Source organism: Plectropomus leopardus, chromosome 19 (genome assembly GCF_026936395.1).
Source record: "Plectropomus leopardus strain MGB_pleo_1.0 chromosome 19, ASM2693639v1, whole genome shotgun sequence".
Taxonomy (NCBI): Eukaryota; Metazoa; Chordata; class Actinopteri; order Perciformes; family Serranidae; genus Plectropomus; species Plectropomus leopardus.
The window spans coordinates 20,703,137-20,724,346 of NC_142194.1; the positions used below are offsets into that span (position 1 = coordinate 20,703,137).

The 21,210-nt window shown below is 41.8% G+C and overlaps 1 protein-coding gene across 1 annotated transcript in view; it reads left to right on the forward strand.

Moving 5' to 3' along the window:
* fam20cb (FAM20C golgi associated secretory pathway kinase b) overlaps positions 1 to 17,726 on the forward strand; it is a 71,084-nt gene extending 53,358 nt beyond the window's left edge. The window contains exons 4-11 of the mRNA XM_042507918.2: positions 3,401 to 3,493; positions 8,629 to 8,744; positions 9,361 to 9,541; positions 10,285 to 10,394; positions 10,697 to 10,778; positions 13,381 to 13,440; positions 13,569 to 13,719; positions 15,446 to 17,726. Coding sequence (XP_042363852.1) covers positions 3,401 to 3,493; positions 8,629 to 8,744; positions 9,361 to 9,541; positions 10,285 to 10,394; positions 10,697 to 10,778; positions 13,381 to 13,440; positions 13,569 to 13,719; positions 15,446 to 15,574 — 922 coding nt within the window. The 3' untranslated portion in view covers positions 15,575 to 17,726. The remainder of the gene's footprint in view (positions 1 to 3,400; positions 3,494 to 8,628; positions 8,745 to 9,360; positions 9,542 to 10,284; positions 10,395 to 10,696; positions 10,779 to 13,380; positions 13,441 to 13,568; positions 13,720 to 15,445) is intronic.
* The last annotated feature ends 3,484 nt before the right edge of the window (positions 17,727 to 21,210 follow it).

Here is a 21,210-nt window from a genome sequence, read left to right on the forward strand (position 1 = left end):
AAAGTTGAAAAAAAAACTGGCTATTTAACCAAAATTTTGCAGCATAATTGGAACCAGTGCAAGGTCATGCATACAAGGCTCGACGTAATTTATGCAAAAAAAAAAAAAAAATTATACTCAGCATGATGAGTATCAAGACAGTGAAATCCTGTATGCAGAGCAAGAAACAAATACATTAAAATGTACAACTGAAAAAAAAATGTAAAAAATAACAGTAATAGTATTTACTTCAAGCTCTGGTTGTAAAATTTGGCATCCCAAGTTAGCTTCTTCTCCCCAGACAGGATTCCGTCCACATTCTCCTCTTCTTCTTCTTCTTCTTCAGACTTTTTTTTACACACAGAAATGCCACTATAGCTATGGCTCAAATCATGATTGCTTTCATTTATCTCTTGCCACTATAGCAGGCTTAAAATAAATTCAGCACCTGACTTAGCACAACTGTCTCCATGGATAAAACAGTTTTAGCCACTTTGTTTGCTCCACTGAATGATATTGTCCTGTTGCTAAGGCTGAAGCTAAGGCTCTGGTGCAAATAGACACTTTGTTCTGCTTTCAAAGTCAGTCTCATTTCTCCTTGATGTGGAGCGAGAGCTGCGTCCCTGAGGCGAGGCTGTCCAGGAGGAGAGAGCGATACCATCGCTCGGCCTTTACCAGCGACGGCCGCATGGAAGTGATGGACGAGGAGGAGAGACGAGAACCGTGTAGTGTGAAAATGCTGCTAAATACTTTTCTGATAAACCAGGTTCTGATTTTCTGTTTGGTCAAATGTGCAAGTGTGGCTGTCTGTCAGATGTTTGTACAGAGATGGATGATGGAGGGAGATGAGAGAGAGAGAGAGAGAGAGAAAGATAAAAAGAGGAAGACATTTTTAGTGGATGAGTGTGTTTCTGGGCTGTGTGTTGGGTTAGTTAATGACTGGTGCATATGTCAGCCATGCAGCTGTGGAGCTACAATCAGCCAGCTGACAGAGAGAGAGAGAGCGAGATAAAGTATTAAGAAGAAAGCAGAGAAAACATTTGTGCGTGAGGGAGTGTGGAGGAGCAGAGGAGGTGAGAGAGAGGATTCTGAGCGAAATAAACAGCGAGAGGCATCCGGAGGGAATACAGAGAGAGAAGCAGAGAAAGAGAAGTTGCCAAGATAGTTTCCATTCTTCTCATCCTCCCTCAACGAGCAGAGGCTGCAGTCCAAATCATTCCACTCTGCTGCCTTCCTGGAAAGTATTTACTGTTGTCAATGAAAACAACACAGAGAAAGAGGCAGAAAAGGAGAAATCACTCTAATGTGCTGAAAGACTGCAGGACATTAACATATTTTCTACAGCCCGTCTTTTCACCTCCTCCGTTTGACTTTGCCTTTTCACCCCGGCCCTCCTGTCCATCCTGCCCGGTCCTGGCTGTCCTCCATCAGCTCGGGGATTTAAGCCTTTAAGAGCCTCTTTTCCCTCTAGTAAGAGCTTTAAGGCAGAATGTGTGTGGATGGCAGTTTTTTGGGGACGGATCAGAGCTGGACAGAAATAGGTACAGATGGAGAACAGGAGTGGGCACTTTAGGAGGAAGTCTCTGACCTTCGATCGTCTCTGCTTCTTCTTGTTGCCCCACAAAACAACCACAGTAACACTGCCGGGCGAGAGACCTGTTTGTGAGGCAAGGACACAAGTTTATTGGGTCTCGGTTATTGCTGTTTGCAGGATTAGATACACAGGTGTAAAGCCAAAGTGTTTTATCACCGCCTGGCTTCTCTACTGTCAGACATCTTTGGAAATGTGTTGAAGGCATGGATTTGAACCTGATGCACTAACATCAATGTGCAGAATACCCAGCAAATACTGTAATACTGAACTAGTGTGTTGTCTTGCAAACCTGGAGACCCAAATATAATACTAGACAAACTGAAACTAACAAAAACTGTCTTCCAGTAGGTGGGTTCTCATTACAGATTTGCACAAAAATGTATAAATTTTTTCAAAATATTGATAAATTGCGAGATGACTGCGTTTCCATTGAGTGCTGTTATGCGTCTTTTCTCTCGATGTTATGTAGATTCTCCTCTTGCAATAACATTCCAAGACGCATGGCGATGGATGTTCAAAATGTTAGCAGGTTTATTTCGATTGGAGCCGCCGCACTAGCCGTCATTATTTCCAATCGAAGGCGACATAGGTGTGTTATGTGAGCGATAATGGAAAGGTAAGCTCCTTATCCACAGTTTCAGAGAGGAATTTTGGATTCAAAACTTCCAGATGATCCGCTCAACTTTTGAAGAGTTATGTGATGCAGTAAACAACTCTTGTAGCACCTGTTGAATTATGCCCCATGTCCCAGTTCCTACCAGCAATTGCATAGCCATAGCATCATGTGACCTATAAAAGTGAAAAAAAAGTGTTTCCATTGCAGTTTTGTAGTTTTTTTTTTAAATTGAGTTGCCCACATTGGTATTTTTGCTCATTGTAATGTGACTTCTTGGAATGTCTTTAATACCTCATATCCCTAAAATCTATACGACATATACTAATAGGATCGGATCAATGAACCACAGTAGTTGATAAAAATATTAAAAAACACAAAAAATATATGCATTGTTTTTTATCAGATTTTACCAAATACCTGTGGACATCTGCAGGATATCCATTTCTAAAGGGTTAAAATACCATCAACTTTGTGTCATTTCCCCTCCATGACTCTGTCTGGACTCTGGATGGATGGATTCATCATTTAAGCAATTTGTCAAGCAAAAATAGCAACCAGCTTCTCAGACTTGCCAATTCTCAGATTGTCTTCAACTTTCATGAAGGTAAATTGAATATCTTTGGATTTTGTTCAGACAAAACTGATGATTTAAGCCATTATTTTGGGTCCTCTGGGATCTGGTGATGGCACTGACATTCTATAGACAAAGAAATCTTTTGGTTGCAGATAGACTTGCTTTTAACTGCATTATTGAGTATCCTGCATCCATTTGGAGTGTTGCTTGTGCAAGTCCTGAGAAATTTACGCCAGATGCATGACGCCATTGTCATGACGCCATTGTCATGACAAGCTTAATACAAACCATTTATGATGACGTTGCTGTGGCTTTTTCTGCTTTCAGAATTAACAATATGAATGTCCTTGACTGTATGTCTGTTTTTTACCTCATGCAAATACACTCTTTTCTCTGGTGTGCCCTCTGGTGGAATCCACACATAGCATGTAGGCAAGTGTGGGTACATTTCTGTTGTGAGTGCGAACGCCTGGATAAAAAGCGAGCATACCTCTGGCCTTAGTTGCAGCTTTACTTTAATATGTTGCACTGTCAGGTGAACACAGTGTCTTTAGCATATTACTGACTGTAGAAACCTCGGCTTTGCGTGGCAGATATACCTGACCTCTGTGCTTTTTGTTTCCTTGTGCCTCTGCAGGCAGACGCGGGAGCAGGAGACCCCACCAGACTTCTTCTATTTCTCCGACTTTGAAAGACACAATGCCGAGATCGCTGCCTTTCATCTGGACAAGTAAGTCCCCATCAGCTGGTCACCTGTAATTTCTTTAAATGTGTGAGCTGGGCTTGTCAGGGTTTCAAAGATGGTTGTTTTGCATCTATTTCAGCCACATTTGGCAGGGGAAAAAATCCCTCTACAATAAGACTCTCCTCACTCCTGATCTGTGTCAATGCCTGCATGTCCGCATCTGCCTGTACCACAGAGTACCGTGAAATTCAAGAGCACTCACTCCTCTGATAAAACTTGGGACCAAAGCGTCTCTAGAAGTTCACTGCACAGAAAAAAACGACTGCTCGATTTGAAGCAATCTCAGTTGAGTTGAGGGTCTTTGACTGATAATTTGTATCTTAACTTTCAAGGGACAGTCCTACTCTACAGATCTGCTGCTGGTTCTGTTTCAGTCCTCCACTGATTTAGCATTGCACACACAAAACAAAACAGTGTCTGACTTATGCTGGACAGTTTTTTGAAAAACGATCAAAATCAATGCAGTAGAGGCAGAGATATCATCTTCTTTTTACTCCACACGTTCTTCTTTCTTGTCAGCACCTGGTGGCTACTTTACCCCTCGGGGCAGCAGTGGATGTTCGCTGCAGAAACCACTCCAATGCTATAAACACTTCGAACTAAATAAGGAAAAGATCCAATGTTCTTGAATGTGTTCTAACTCCTTCAAGCCCAAGTGCTTCCCTCCGTCGTTGAGGCTCAACGTCCTGCAGGTTTGTGTTTCTTCCTGATTGCTAATTTGCTTCTCCTCGTGTCAGCTCATTAACCACCCGGGAGGAGCAGAAACCTGCAGAACACCGAGTCAGAGCCACTGGGTGCCTTTGTTTTACAGTAAAGCTTCAAGATCTGGATGTGTGGACACTGGCAGGACTTAAGGCATCTCTCTCCACATTTCTCCTTGCCTCCTCATCCTGCCTTCTCCTTTGTACATTTTGCTTCTCCTTTTCACAGCTTCTGCCCCTCAGAAACTCATCTTTTTTTCAGACGCAGCGAGCAGTGTGAGCCGGGCCTGAGCAGCACAGTCTGCGAGCTCCGAGAGGCCATGAGTCATAGAGAATGAATGCCGCCCTCCCGCAGCTCGCATCTGACTGAACAATGACTGCAGCCTCTTTGCTTAGCTAACCACCACGCTCTGTGACTTCACTGCCTTTACAAGGCGAACACTTTACGGCTGTCCCGTCCGTCTGCTCGCCCCACAGACTTTAATGAAAAGAGAAAAGCTCACAAGCGCTCGGATCGACCGGAGAGAGAGAGAGTTATTAAAGCGGAGCTGACGTCACTGTGGCTGTGTGTTATTATGAGCCTGTGTTGGAGTGTGAACGCGGGTGATACAAGATGATTCCCAGGTCACACAAACACACAAACGTCCATTCACATCTGTGCACAAACACACACAAAGGGGCCACAGCGGGTAGCTGTGTTGAATCTGCTTTTCCTTCAGGCACAATGACACAGTTCAGCAGCAATTGCATTAGCAGCAGCTTTCTTCACCAGTCTGCTACACATCTGGTCCTCCTCTACACACACACACACACACACACACTCCCAGCATATGTGTGGGTTCAGGGGAAGAGGAGGAAACCAAAGGCATGAAAGGCCCTGTGCCCATTCTAAATATAAGCCAGACAGTCTCTGCCAAAAGCAGCACTTTATTATTTTTTTTCCTTATTTTGTCTGTTCTAAATTAGAGCTCAGCTACAGAGCTACAGAGCTGCAGAGCTGCTGCCACAGAGTTGCTGCTGCTCCAGAGCTGCTGGTGTTTTAGAGCTGCTGCTGCTCCAGAGTTGCTGGTGTTTTAGAGCTGCTGCTCCAGCTACATAGCTGCTGCTGTTACAGAGCTGCTGCTGCTGCTGTCTGCTACTCCTGCTGTTACAGAGCTGTTGTCTTCTGCTGCAAAGGCTGCTGCAACTTGTGGTGGTAGAACTGCTACTGCCACCGCTGCTGCAAGGGCTGCAGCTGCTGTGTGCTGATGCTGCTACTCATGGTGATGGTGGAAGGTGGTGATGCTGCCTCTGCAGCTGGAAAGGCTGCCGCTGCGTGCTGATGCTGCTCGTAGTGGTGCTGCCGCTGCTGGAAAGACTGCTGCTGGAAAAGCTGCTGCTGGAAAAGCTGCTGCTGGAAAGACGGCTGCTGAAAAGACTGCTGCTGGAAAGGCTGCTGCTTGAGAGACTGCTGCTGGAAAGACTGCTGCTGGAAAAGCTGCTGTTGGAAAAGCTGCTGCCGCAAAGGCTGCTGCTCATGGTGGTGGTCCTGATGCCGCTGTGGCTGCAAAGTCTATTGCTGAGGCTCCTGCTTCTGGTGCTGCAAAGGCTACTGCTGCTGTCTACTGTTGCTGGAGCAGAAGGACAAAACCTCGCTTGATCTTGATTTTCATTATGAATACAGAGCTCACTAACTTCCTGACTTTTGGGGTTTTTAAGCAGGAGGTGACAGAAAAGTTACCACTGGGATAACTTGGTTGTGGCAGCCAAGCGTGTATAACCATGTACGTCTTTGATCCTTAGATTATTCCTCTCATCATTTTGAAGCAGAATTCACCAAGTGTCGGATTGTTCTAACAGAGAACATGAGCTGAGTTTAGACCGTCATGAGGCAGGATAGTTTTTAACCTACTGATGTGTTGCTGCTGCTGCAGAGGCTGAGGCTCCACTGCCTCCCAGGGGGCCTGCACACACACACACTGTGCCACTGTCTCTTTTTATATAGGCTACACACACACACACACACACACACACACACACTGTAAGCATCATTAATTATGTGATTGGATTTAAATGGGGAGTGCACTTGGTTTTGCTGCATTAGGAGGGAAAAGAGAGTGAGTAGATAGAAAGATATGACCTTAAAATATAAAACTATATAGCTTCATGACACCCACAGGGGTCTTATGAGAGGATTCTCAGCTGGCCTGTCTGTCCCACCCTGAATATAACACCAGTTTAAAATGGCCATCATGCTGTGGGGATGAGGTTTATCAGAGGGACAAGGATTGGTGATGAACAGTATTGAGGGATGGCAGCAGGCCCGGACCCAGCAGGCCGCTCTGTGCTGAACGGTGTCTCATCCTGTGTCCGAGCAAAGAGTCATGGCTGTGTGTGTCTGTCTCACTCCACCCACCACCCTGCTTCCTGATGGCATAATTTATACGCCGAACTCTCGGTTTACAGCTCTCTGGTCCTCCCAAGTTTCCCTGTCTCTCTCCTCCTGCTCCCCTGCCTCCATCTTTAATCTCCATCTCTCTCTCTCAGTGTCTCCCTGCCCTCAGGCCGCGGCCATTAGGTGTTGTCAGACATATGAATTTTTAAAGAGCCCGTGCTGATGTTGTAGCCGGGTGGTATTGACGACAGGAGCCACACATGCATAAAACAGGCATGTGTCACGCACACAGGAAAGACTGTCACGCTATGGTTCAGCCAGACCTGTATCAGCACATGTATTAAAGCACAGAGCTGAGGGGAAGTTAAAATAGGTTTGATGGAGAGTGATAGTCACATAAAAACACAGAAGTTTACCCCCATGTGGTCAGGATTTGTGTCACAGTGCCCCCTCCTGGCAGCGATGGCAAATTGCATCATCAGTCAGGGATTGAGAGTCTGAGTCCCATTTTTCAGTGACGTGTGCTTGTAGCTCCGCTTTACAGCAGGGATACTCAACTTGCTTTGTCCGGGGGCCTCTTATGCAAAATGACAGGAGAACAGGGGCTAGTGAACATATTTGACTAAGCCTCGTTATGTCAAATAATTGTCTTGTTTTGGAATAAATTCTTGTTTTGTGTTTACCAAATCATCCTCAAGCATACTTGGAGTCTGTCTGACCACCTGGTGGCCTGAGCCTAAAGCACTGTTTCTGCTACACGTTTGACTTTGATGGCTGTGCAGCCGTTCAGTTCATCTGCTGTTGTCACTGATTTTTATTCATTTGGATGAAGATGCATACACAGAGGGGAAAAAAATACAACTCAAACTAGAATCGGACGTTTTGCATCAATTTGAATCAAAGCTAAGGTGTATCTGAGGAGCTAAATGGTTAAAGACCAACGTTCGTTTATATTAAAAACGATAAGAAAGAACTTCGTAGTAGTCTTTGGCAATAAATATTTATCAGTAAATGTAATGTATTAATTGTCTGTTTTCAACCTTTCCAAATTTGCTGTTCCTACTCATTTTTGTTTTTACAAAACTTTATTCATACAAAGAGGTATACAACAATTGTAACAGACAGAGACAACATGCCAGAGGTGTTAAAAGTCCAATCATATTTAGTCCTTTCAGAGTTCAGTAGCTCAAACTAAAAGTAGTTCCTTTAAGATATTGAAATATTTTTTTGTTATTCGTATTTTCTAGTAAGGTGCCATACTAAATGAGTTTAACAATATTACAGCAGGGTTTGGAGTCAGATCATTTCATTTTCTGGATATGGAATTTGCCAAGAATGATCACCATTATTTTTGAAATTTTTACTGCATGCTATGTGTCAGGCATATGGTTGTTGTCATTATATATGCATACCCTAATACTTGATAATAAAAAGTTGATAACAAAAAATAATAATAATTTTAAAAAATGCCACCTATAGTCTAGGTAAACTAACCCTGCAAACCTCTTTTTCTTGATAGACAAGAAATATTTATTATTTTCTGCTTCTTTTTTTAATGCACTATAGTTACATTTAAAGTGCAAACAAATCCCAACTATTATCAATTTATTTTAATTCTAAATCAAAAATGGTTGGCAGGTCAATCATCAGTTATTCAGAAGCAGATCTTGAGGTGATTATTGACTCTCTAATGTTCTCAAAATATGTCAAATAAAGCAACAACTTTAGAATTATCGTCAGCACTATTAAAAGTATGCTGAATTAGTGGTTAGTTGCTCCTGTTTGCAGTGTACACACGGATGTACAGTGTGACTCTGATAGTTATATGTGCTATAAATTGTGTTGTTTTTACTTTCTGATTTCTAAGCAGATTTGTGCACATTTATTTGCAAAGAAGATATCCTTAACAAAAGAATAAGATACACCAAATCAAAATCTAAATCTGTGTTTGTCTTTGAGTAAGTTCAGTCACCTTTTGAACACTTTGGCTGTATTCTGAAGATATTTTGATGTAACCTCTGTGTGTCTCTGTCTCTTTCCTGGAGGATCCTGGACTTCCGTCGTGTCCCTCCTGTGGCCGGCAGACTCGTCAACATGACAAAGGAGATCCGAGACGTCACACGAGACAAAAAGCTCTGGAGGACCTTCTTCATTTCACCAGGTATGAAATGAAAAGAAAGAAAAAAAAGCAGAGTTATTGGTTCTCAAAAGGCACATCTAGAAACGGGAAACTTTAACCAAGAAACCATGAAATTGATTTTACTCTGTCCACAGAGTTGTTAAAAAAAAAAACTGCACAGATTTCAGTTTGGTCCTCTTTTGTTCTCGTTGCTGTTTTACAGCCATCAGTTGAGATGATTTGATGATATCGGAAGAAATAAAATAATTAAATGCCATCTGTGCAGCCTTCAACAATATCTCCTCATCATGTTAAAGTTAAAGCCAAGCAAAAATAACAGTTTCCTTCTTCCTTATGTCAAGCAAAGCAGAATTACTGCAGCATTCATTAGCACGGGATCAGTATTATCCCAGGACTTTTTACTTAACATTACACACAAGGAAAACTTTCACAGGATTCAAATCACTGACAGTCTCTGCAATGAATGCACATTGCTGAATGCCTGCATGTCATTTTAATATAGTGAAAACTTTCCTTTAAATATACATGATGTGCATCTCAAAAGGGCAGAAAGAGGTTTAAATATTTAGCACTGAGTAGTATCACAGAATTTACTTGTCACTTTTATGAATGATCTGTTTTTTTGTCCAAATTTCAGCCAACAACGTGTGTTTCTATGGAGAGTGTTCGTACTACTGCTCCACTGAGCACGCCCTGTGCGGTAAACCGGACCAGATTGAAGGATCCCTGGCTGCCTTCCTCCCAGACCTGGCGCTCGCCAAACGCAAGACGTGGAGGAACCCTTGGAGACGCTCCTATCACAAACGCAAGAAGGCAGAGTAAGAGATCCATTGTGCACTCAGACAGAGCTGTGTTTCTCCTGTAGTTCCAGCTGTCGCAGGCCATTTAAAGAGTTTCTTCAGATCTTTAAAAAAACAAAAACGTGTAACGGTATTGAATTAATTAATCTAAATATAACTAGAAATAAAATGTCTTAAATCAGAATGTCAAAAGTCTTAAAAATGTTTGAGACAGGATTTTATGAATCCTTTTTTTCCCTTACGTTGCACTGTAATATCTCAAAATAATTGGTAAATAATATACATAACGCCTTTCACATTAACATACAGATAAAGCTGAAACAACAACAAAATCATGTTTTATGTTACAATAAACATTTGGGTGAAATTGTCCTTGAGCCCATGTCTGTTTGGGTTTTTTTTTTTCCAATCTTGGTTTTTTTAAAAACTAGTGTTAAATTTCATCCTGAGTGGCGTTTAAAAACTCTTCAATCTAACTTGCCCAAAGTTGCAGGAACCCTGTGTTTATCTGCATTTATCTGTGTGGTGTGTATGTAATATCATGTAAATCAAGTTAATGCTGACTAACATCCAATAAAACAATCTGTGCAGATTATTTCTCGGAAGAAAACACTTAATTGCGATCTTGTTTTGATACTCCCCCCCAAAAAAATATCATCTGGAAAATAAATTGGAACAAACGGTGGAACAGATTGGATTCTGGTAATGTGTGTTTGCAAAGCAGAGGCATGAACTCATGATAAATATTTTCCACTGTTCAGATGGGAGGTGGACCCTGACTACTGCGAGGAGGTCAAACAGACGCCACCGTACGACAGCGGAACACGACTGCTGGACATCATGGACATGACCATCTTTGACTTCCTCATGGGTGAGTTTCACCATTCCAGTGGTGGTCCAAGAATCTTTATTTTGTTTCCTTTTCACTGCTTTTTTTTGTTTTTGTTTTTGCTCTGTTGTATTTGTATTCATTTGTATTGGCACTGTGCTTTTTTGCATTTTGCATTTTTGGTCCTTTTTGGTTGTAACTTTATCTTAACTAGTTTTGTCTGGCTTATGTTTTGGTAGGACTGTTCAGCTCTCTGTTGCTTTATTGCTTTCATGCCACCCCATTTCTGCTGCACTTAAAAGTGCTATATAAATAAAGTTGTTATTATTATTATTCCCACATAGGAAACATGGATCGCCACCATTATGAGACATTTGAAAAGTTTGGAAATGAGACGTTTATCATCCATCTGGACAACGGCAGAGGGTGAGCTGCTGCACTGTTACTCAAGAGGCTAAAATGCAAAAATTGTCATTCAGAACTGTATTTACCCTCATGAGTATTAAGCGTTTATTAGTGTGCATCCACGTATATGAGAACATATAAAACAAACTCATATTCTGCGGGTGTCTTGAGCTAAAAATCAGAATTTGGAGGCTCACGCACACCTTCAAAAACTTGCAAGAAAGCACGAAAAACAAACTGAAATGTATCTTTCGTCCCAAGACATGAACTGTGTCACATGAATACAAAAAAACATGCAATACATACATGCAACTAAAAAGGTAACACAGTGCAACCAAAAATGGATTGAGTAAAAAAACAGAGAGTGAAACTAATGAAGCATTTCTGGGGAGAAAGCACAGATTTCTGTACATGCTGATGGTTGCAAACTTTTTGGAACTTTTTATCATATGAAAACTATAAAACGCTATCATTCTTTATTATATCACAGTATATCATTTTGTAGCCTGTATACATAACTCCCTGAGCTACCACCTTATCATGGTGGAGGGGTTTGCGTGTCCCAATGATTCTAGGAGCTCAGTTGTAGGGGGCTTTATGCCCCTGGTAGGGTCACCCATGGCAAACAGGTCCTAGGGGAGGGACCAGACAAAGTGTATCTCACCAGACTCCTTATGATGAGTTACATAAATGGTTCAGAGTTTCCCTCGCCTGGGCATCCCCCCCCTCTTATTGCCCCCTGTCTCAGTGCCTGTATGTTGGAGTTTATCCCGGTGGACGAGAGGGTAGCCTCTCCCTCTGCCTTCCGGTGGGGGGACGGATCCTGATTGTTGTTTGTGCCTATGGTCCGAACAGCAGCTCAGAGTAACCACACTTTTTGGAGTCCTTAGAGGGGGTGCTGGAGAGTGCTCCTTCTGGGGATTCCCTCGTTCTGCTGGGGGACTTCAACGCTCATGTTGGCAATGACAGTGAGACCTGAAGGGGCATGATCGGGAGGAATGGTCCCCCCGATCTGAACCCAAGTGGTGTTTTGTTATTGGCCTCACTGGTAAGGTAATTCAGGGGTACTGGAGAGGAGGGTCCGACAGATAGTCGAACCTGTGATTCAGGAGGAGCAATGCGGTTTTCATCCTGGTCGTGGAACTGCGGACCAGTTCTGGATCCTTGGCAGGATACTTGAGGGTGCATGGTAGTTTGTCCAACCACTCCACATGTGCTTTGTGGACTTGGAGAAGGCATTCCACCATGTCCCTTGGGGAGTCCTGTGGGGGGTTCTCCAGGAGTATGGAGTATCGGAGCCCGTGATACGGCATCTGTTCCCTGTACAACCGGTGCCAGAGCTTGGTCTGCATTGCGGGCAGTAGGTCGGACTCGTTTCCAGTGAGGGTTGGACTTCGCCAGGGCTGCCCTTTGTGACCGATTCTGTTCATAACTTTTACGGACAGAATTACTAGGCGCAGCCAGGGCATTGAGGGGGTCCGGTTTGGTGACCTCAGGATTGGGTTGCTGCTTTTTGCAGATGATATGGTCCTGTTTACTTCATCAGGACGTGACCTTCATCTCTCACTGGATGGGTTCGCAGCCAAGTGTGAAGTGGCCGGGATGAGAATCAGCACCTCCAAATCCGAGGCCATGGTTCTCAGCCGGAAATGGGTGGAGTGCCCTCTCCAGATCGGGAAGGAGATCTTGCCCCAAGTGGAGGAGTTTAAGTACCTGGGGGTCTTGTTCAGGAGTGAGGGAAGGATGGAGCGGCAGATTGACAGGTGGATCAGCGCAGCATCTGCAGTAATGCGGACTCTGCACCGATCTGTCGTGGTGAAGAGGGAGCTGAGCCAAAAGGCAAAGCTCTTGATTTATCGGTCGACCTTCGTTCCTACCCTCACCTATGGTCACGAGCTTTGGGTAGTGAACGAAAGAACAAGATCGTGGGTACAAGCGATCGAAATTAGCCTCCTCCGTAGGGTGGCTGGGTTCTCCCTTAGAGATAGGGTGAGAAGCTCGGTCATCTGGGAGGAGCTCGGAGTAGAGCCACTGCTCCTCTGCGCTGAGAAGAGCTAGATGAGGTGGCTCGGGCATCTATTTAGGATGCCTCCCGGACACCTCCCTGGTGAAGTGTTCAGGGCACGTCCCACCGGTAGGAGACTCCGGGGAAGACCCAGGACACGCTGGAGAGACTATGTCTCTCAGCTGGCCTGAGTACGCCTCGGGATCCCCCGGGAAGAGCTTGACAAAGTGGTCGGTGAGAGGGAAGTCTGGGCTTCCCTGCTTAGGCTGCTACCCCCTAGGCCCAACCCCGGATTTTTATTAAAGTTTTTACAAAACAATGGCTGACAAATAATATGCAATAATATATGTTTGTGGAAGAAAAAAACAAGCTGAAAACTCACAAAAGAACGGCACATGTGTGAATGATCAATGGAGCATAAAATGTTTCTGAGAAAATAGGTGATCATAAAAAGAGATGGAAAGAATAAAAGAGAAAAGTGTGCAGGACAACGCAAGCAATCACACAAATCAAATACTCAACACAATAAAAGCTGTGGAGAAACATCACAGAGGCTTAGAAGAAAGATTTCCATAGGAGTCGTGAAAACCCTCCATGTTGCTTTTTTTCCCCCCATAGCTTTGGAAAACACTCCCACGATGAGATCTCCATCCTGGTGCCGTTGACTCAGTGCTGCAGGTAAGCTCTTCTTCACTGGTGTTTTCTATGTTGCTTGAAAAGAATGGTGTAATAACTTAATTAATACTATGACCGATTGGAGATTCACGAGTATATATGAGGTAAACCTTGACTCTCTCTCCCTGCAGGGTGAGGAAGTCAACCCACCTGCGTCTGCAGCTGCTGGCAAAGGAAGAATACAAACTGTCCACGCTGATGGCAGAGTCCCTGGTGAGGGACCGCCTCAGTCCCATCCTCATCCAGCCACACCTGGACGCCATGGACCGACGGCTACGCCAGGTAACTGCTGCATCTGATTTTGCTGTTTACCTGCAGTAGTTTGGAGGCTGTTAACTACATGCACTGTAAAATAAACTGACAAGTTGATTTTATTTAAGATATTCTTGGTAACCAATTGCCTTGACAAAGGAAAGTTAACTATTAAGTATTAATCCTAATTTATGTATCTATCTAATTGTTAAGTGTACTTAAAATTTAGCTGTTGTTGCTACTTAAAAATGGTGTGAAATTACCTTCTTTCCATATGTGTGCAACTTCAGTAAAACAAGGTAGTCTGACTTAACTTTCATATCGCAAAAAAGGTTAGGAGATCTACGAGTTTAATTTTGTGAATATTTGCAAGAAAATACAAATATGACAAACAGCAGAGTACAGACATGTACCACAATAAACTTGGTTTACTGAACCTGCTAAAACTTAGATTTATTTAACCAAACCTGTCATTTATAAATTTTTAAGTTAATTAACATGTAGTTTAACTTTTTTAATGTAAATCATCTGGTAGTTCTGAAAGCTAACATTTGAACACTGCTTGTTTGGTTTTTGTCCTTTGTTTAACTTTAAAGGGGTCAGTTCAATAGTATTCCCATTCTTGCAGAAAGTAAAGTGAGAGTGGAATCGTTCTTTTCACCGAACACTTGGACAGAAAGTGAATAAACCAAAAATCTTTCCAATTTTTTTTCCCAAAAGTTTTCCTTTAAGCATGCAGGGAAAACTCCCTTTAAAAAATGATGACAAGAGATCTCTTTTTCATAAAAAGATCTAAAAGAAGAACCATAATCACTATAGCATTCTTTTTTTGGCAGCAGCAGAAAGCAATGGCTTCTCTCTTCATCCTCATCACACAATGACCTTGCATAACCTCACCTTGTGTGCTGTGCTGTATTTCATTGTAATTACATGAGAATTCCCCCATAATGGCCGCAGGAGGTCGTTGTTTGCATAATCCTGTATCCATCCCAAATAAAAACCATAACAGCTACAACATTTATTCTTTTATTATCATCGCGTTTTGTTATCATAAAAATCAGCATATCTCAAAAACTAAACACTGTCTATAATTCAGATAACTTGAAGTGTCAAGAAATATTCAGTTTATGTGTTTATGTTTCTACTTTTAAAAAATCTTTTTACTCATTATGTTTTCTGTTTAAATTTAGTAAAATATAATGAAAAACATTATACCCCCCCCCCCCAACTCTTTTTATCCAGGTTTTCAAAATTAACATACAACTATAAATGGCATGTAGTGAAATAGAATTTCTTATACCAATGTGTAGAAAACATTGTTTGGAAAAAAAATACCTTAAAGGGTAAGATTACATGGATGTTTATCAGACAACTTTACAAAATATATTTTTCACAGATAGCCTTATATTAAAAAAAAGGAAAAAGGGGAAGAAAAAGAAAAAAAGAACAAAAAGGCAAGAAATAAAAATTAATTTTAAAAAAAACAGAGAAAAGATAAAATTAACAATTTCAATACTTTTATCAGTTACTGTAGTTTATTGACTTACATAACCTTTTAGTCTAGGTTGTAAAGATTTTAGGGATATGAAGCATTTAAATATACTTCCAGAAATGACATCACAATAAGCAAAATACAAACTTAGACACTAGAGGACAATTTTTGTAGCAGAATTGTAATAGTGATGACAAAGATTTCTTTTTCATCCAACAATTAAACCCTGGTGTCTCTTGTCTTGTGGTGTTTGATTGTCACCAGGTGCTGAATGTGCTGTCAGAGTGCGTTGAGAAGGAGGGCTACAGTAACGTCGTGGAGGACGACCTGCAGGGACACCTGCAGGGACACCAAGGGACAGACCACGCCCACACCGCCCCGCGACGAAGGTAGCTGTCCGGGGGCGCCAGTGGCTAGGTAGGACCGCCTCCCTGGAGTTAGGGGCTTCAGTCTTTCCCTTCAAACTAAACGAGCTCCGTCTGAACTGAACTCCTCAGAGGGCTCGATTTGTTTCTGTGCTGAACTTCCAGCCGGCTGTCGGTGCCGCACATCGGCCGTCTTGAGGCCTGCCGGATCGGACTGGACTTCAGATGTTTGCAGGTGATGTTCAAGACTTTTTTGGTGGATCAGGTGTCACAAACTAAACTGAACCCACCAACCCCCACCCCTACATCACCTAGACTCCTTAAAACATCCAGCTCTGACTGTAGTGTAGGATAGTTTCACCGCAGCACGACCAAACCATCAAAGTCTTGCAAGAGACGCCTTCTCTCTGTCTCGTTCAGGACCCTTTTTTTGAATTCAGTGAATTCTGAGGGACTTGTAAAGACCCCCCACCCCCAAATTAACAAGCTGAATTGTGTGTTTTTACGTATTGTTGGTATTGCAAGTGTTCACGGCGACGGCAAAGAAGGCGGCGGAGGTTGACGTCCTGTTTTATTGATTTGCCGAAAAATGTTTTATCGTCTTATTTTAATTTGAGTTGATTCAGCTTCTGTTATTTGGTATTAAGATGGAAGTATTAGATTGGAGTGCAGGTTTACTCCGGGAGTTAATTTTCGCCCGTGCTTGAGAGAGTATTTATTAAAATCCATATTTATTATTTAAAGGGAAAACTGAAGATGAACTGTTGGATTGACATCACAGTGGTGCACTTCCTCGATTGTCCAAAAGATGGCAAACTGAGCATGTGCAAAAGCAGCTGCCAGGTCCATGCCTCTCAGTAGAGTGAACCCTTTCCATGTTTCAGCCCAATCCAAACATCCAGCTCGAGCTTCGATATATGCCACCATCGGTTATAAATTCTGTTCCCGTTTGATCAGACGTGAGGTTGGAGTTACCAAATGCCAAATGTGACACTGATAGTTTTCTATTCTTATTTCTTTGTAATATATTTGATGTGCAGATGTTGCTGTTGGTGAGAGATTATTTTTCAGGATGTATATTTCATTCATATTTCCAGCAGCGTTGAAACTGTTGGGGATTCAGTCGCCGGCTGAAAGTTAATATATTCAGTAGGAAACTCTAGTGCCTGTGCAATGATAGAAATACTTGAATGTCTGAAGGTACGAGCTCTAGATCAGAGACCGAGGTCGACAAATTTGTGTGTGCGTGTGTATGTGTGAGCGTGTGTGTGCTGACTCCATCTGTCCCATCAGAGTTTTGTTAGTTTCCACAGTCCCGTGTCGGGTCAGTAAAGAGATAAGGGACATGTGGGAGGATCCACAGAGAACTTCAAGGTGACGTAAAGTAAAAAAAGCTTCTTTTTTTCTTTTTTTTTATTCGACTCATTGTTTCTGTGGATTTTTTCTTTCATTTCTTTGCATCATGGTAAAAGTGCAATAAAACAAAATGAGCAGAATATTGTAATGTCAGTTTCAATTTGTTAAAAAAAATGTAATATTGTTTAACCATTTAAAAAAAAGCCCACTGTAACATTCATGATTAGTGTTTACGGGGAATATGGAGAGGATGCTGCTTAAAGGGGAACACCACCTAAGTTTAGCCAAGTTCAAACCAAAGATCTGCAATGAGACCAGTTGAAACATTGCAAATTCTGCAAGGTTGTAAAAACCTGCCAGTTTTCTCTAATGAAACTTGGTGAGATTTTTTAGTTTACAACTCTCTCTACTTCCATTCTGATCTCCAGCTTGTCAGGATGATTTTGTACCTGAATATAAAAATGAAAAATGTCAATTTTCTGCAAATGTAAAGAATTCCACCCTTTAAGGGACCGCAACAGGAATTAGCCTACTTTGACCTTTGACCTTGATTTTGAAAGAATTACAGCAGCTCCTTCATTCAGCACTCAAGTCTGATGGTATTAAAGCTTCCAGTGATCACAATTCTTTGCAGGACATAAATATACTTGTAGAAAATGGTCAAAAAAATATTGCAACAATACATTTTTTCTGACTCTAAAGTGATCGTAGGTGAGAATGTGAGTGTGAATGGTTGCCCAGTGTCATCAGTCTTCTTATCCCATTCTTAGAAAAGAAACTGAATATTAATGACGGGCAAAAATGAATAAACAAATATTTCTGAATGACTCTTTTTAGTGTCCCGTATGTACCTAGACAGCCTGTCAAGGCGCTAATTCATTTCAGTTTCACGTATCCAAATCTGCTCTGCCTAACCAGCAAATTATGGGTTAATCCACCACAGGTGTCATGATTAAGGACAGAGACACAGACAGAGCAACAGCCATTTGATGAAATCCATGAATAAAAGGCCAGTATTTGACAGGTGTTACGCTGTGTGTGTGTGTGTGTGTGTGTGTGTGTGTGTGTGTGTGTGTGTGTGTGTGTGTGTGTGTGTGTGTGTGCGTGCGTGCGAGTGAGTGAGTGTGAGAGAGAAAAAGGGGAGGAGAAGATGGATCATTGGTGAAACTGCTGCACAAATGTTTCTGTCACTTTTTGTCAAGTCACTTTGCCACTTTTTGAAATTTGATATTTTAATATTTTTAAGCTTAGGGAACCCTGTGCCTCACCAAGAATTTGGACTTAGCACTCAAGAGCGACATTTGATTTCTTCCAAGTTTTTTTAAATGCCTCTAAGCATTTAGTCATATCAATGAATCAGCTTACACCAAACAGCCAGTCATTCTTTTAGCTCTACTTGAGAAAAACACTACTGACCCCATAAGTTTGAGCTGTTGTTTTTTTTTCCAGCTGCTTCATGTAAACCCTCAGGTGAACACACAGCTGCTGTGGAGCTCTTATCTGTGACCCAGTGTAATTTGACAGTGAATAGTGGTACTGAGGATGGCTGCACAGCACAGAGCCCCTCAGCCCCGACTCTGCACACAAGCATGTTTACAGTTCCCAGTGCACTGTTGTGTTTTCATAACCTTTCCTTACAGAACAGCCCCCGGAAACGCTACTTGGTTGGTTTACATAAATGCATGTACACACACACACACACACACACAGAGGCAGACAGAGCTCTGAATGGAGGAAGTCTGAGACAACCATCAGAGGGACAGAAAGTGACCAGAGGAGAACTAAAGGCCATAATCACAGCCGTTGGCCGCAGACAGGACGCCAGAGGAAGCCTCGTCATGGGAGCCAGCCACGAGGTGCTTATCTGATCTCAGTTCAAACCAACCTGATATAGTGACCTCCTCTTCTCCTCTACACAGCTCCTCTCTGCTGGTCTGTTTATAGCTTCGTATGAATCAGTCTGTGTTTTCTTCTGCAGAGGTCCAGACGACTCCTAACAGCTGAATGAGCTCAGGTCATTTTTACACTTTGTAGGTACTTTATCAATGAAGTGAGTAATGTCCATTGGTGGAGTAAGTGTTCAGATTCCTCGCTCAAGTAAAAGTACTAAAAAGTATCAAAGCCGTAGATTTTCTTTTATTCTGTACAATACATGTAAATGCAGATAATGTATACAGATTACTATAGTTATGTGTACACTCACTGGATGTATTGCACATATTCCACTACAATGTACATTACTTGGGGACCTGGATCTGTTTGTATGAGTGTTTTGTATTGTATTGGGTTTCTTTGTATTGTCATTTTTGTATTTGCACTTTGTGTTTGTTTGTAATGAGGACCCCCTCAAAAACGAGATGATACATCTCAAAGGGTTATCCTTCCCAAAAAAACATTCAAGTACTCATTCCAGGAACAAATTCCACCCCAAAAAATAAAAAAAATATTCAAAATGAATTTAAAAACAAATGGAATGGAAAATGTCGATCGTTAGCGCATGGCCTAAATCGCAGGGTGCAAATGCGTTTAGGGCCGCCAAAGTCCATTTTGCTAATTAAAAGGCGGATAATTTGTGCGCCAGTATTTAGACTCTGAATTAGTCATGGTTGTCTTTTGGGCGGTACATGAATTAACCAATGCTCTGCGTCGCTCCCATTCCCTTTAAAAGCCAGGTGCGATAGGAAATGGCAGATTGCGATCTAAATGATGAATTTGGCGAAGTACAGATGTAAGAGGCATTCTGCTGAAGAAACTGAAACAAAAGCAGTAGAGGTAAAGCAGGCATGAGAGGACGTGGCAGTGCAGGTTTAATCATTTTTTTGGAACCTCCCAGTGCACGTGTTGCGGCTGGCATATTCGTGTTAACAGGCATCGGCATACACAGTTCAGTCTCACGTCTTTCTGCGTCCTATCGAGTGCCCTTATTTATATCCAAGAGACATCCATTACATTTATCAATGTTGTGCAACACACAACATGCCACAAAGAAAGCTCCTACTTTGAGGGCTGTATTGTGATGTTCCACCTGACTTATCCAAACATCTGAGGGCCTTTGACTTCAAACCTCTTATTTGGTCAATGGCGCATTCGCTTTCTTTTTCTTAAAAAATAGCAATCCGCCAACAGTGCGCCTGACCACACCTTACTAGAAGACCGACACGTCCATGAGCGCACAGATGGGCGCAGGTACATTTGTTATTTAAAGGATGTGGGCGCCAGGCGTGAAAATGACAAATGCGTCCGTCTGACATGACCAATGACACCTGCGATGCACCGTGCGCCGGCCTGCGCGGAGCGCTGGTATGTCATTAAAAAAAAATTCATAACATACATTCTCATAGTCCCTGTCAAGCCATAGTTTTGCATGTCATGCTTTATGTTACAAAAACAGAATTGTGTCATAAAAAAAGTTACAGTAGAGTACATCATAAATTATAAAATCGTAAAAGTATAGTGTATCATAAAAGAATATTGTATGCCATAAGAACTGCACAATATAATTTGTTGAAAAAAGACTATATTTTAAAACGTCATCATAGTTCATGTCGAAAAAATGTCACAGTAGCATAACGAAAGAAACAAAATAATACCATGTCAAAAAATGTTGTAATGGGGCATGTCATACAAAATGGAATAAAAACAACACGGTGTTGTGTGTCCTCCAAAATGTCATGCTCTAGTATGTCGTCCAAAATTGCCCTAAAAATGTCATAGTACATTAGTCATCCAAAATGTCATAAAAACGACTTAGTATAATATGTCGTCAAAAATGGCTTTAGATTGTCATAATATAGTATGTTGTCCAAAATGGCATAAAAATGTCATAATATAGTACGTCATCGAAAATGGAGTGAAAATACAGAAAAACGTCAAGAGTAGTATGTCGTTAAAATGGCATAAAAATATCATAGTATAGGATGTTGTCCAAAATAGTGCAAAAACAGGCCACCATAAAAACATCATAGTAAAGCATGTCGTTCAAAATTGTGCAAAAAATCCATAGTAATGTCACAGTATTGTATAATGTCCAAAATGACATATAATTGTTATACTATAGTTATATAATGATGTTTTTGGCTGTTTTTTAAACATGTTTGACATGTCTTGACATGCTTTACTTTGTGGTTTAAGCACTTTTTTTTTGACGTACTATACTATGTTGTTGTTGGTTCTTTTATTTAACATGCTACGTCATGACATTTTTGCCATTTTTCTCAACATAATATCCTCTGGTGTGTGTCTACATGCTACACTATGGTTTTCATTTTTTTTTTTTGACATGCTATATTATGACGTTTTGGGCCATTT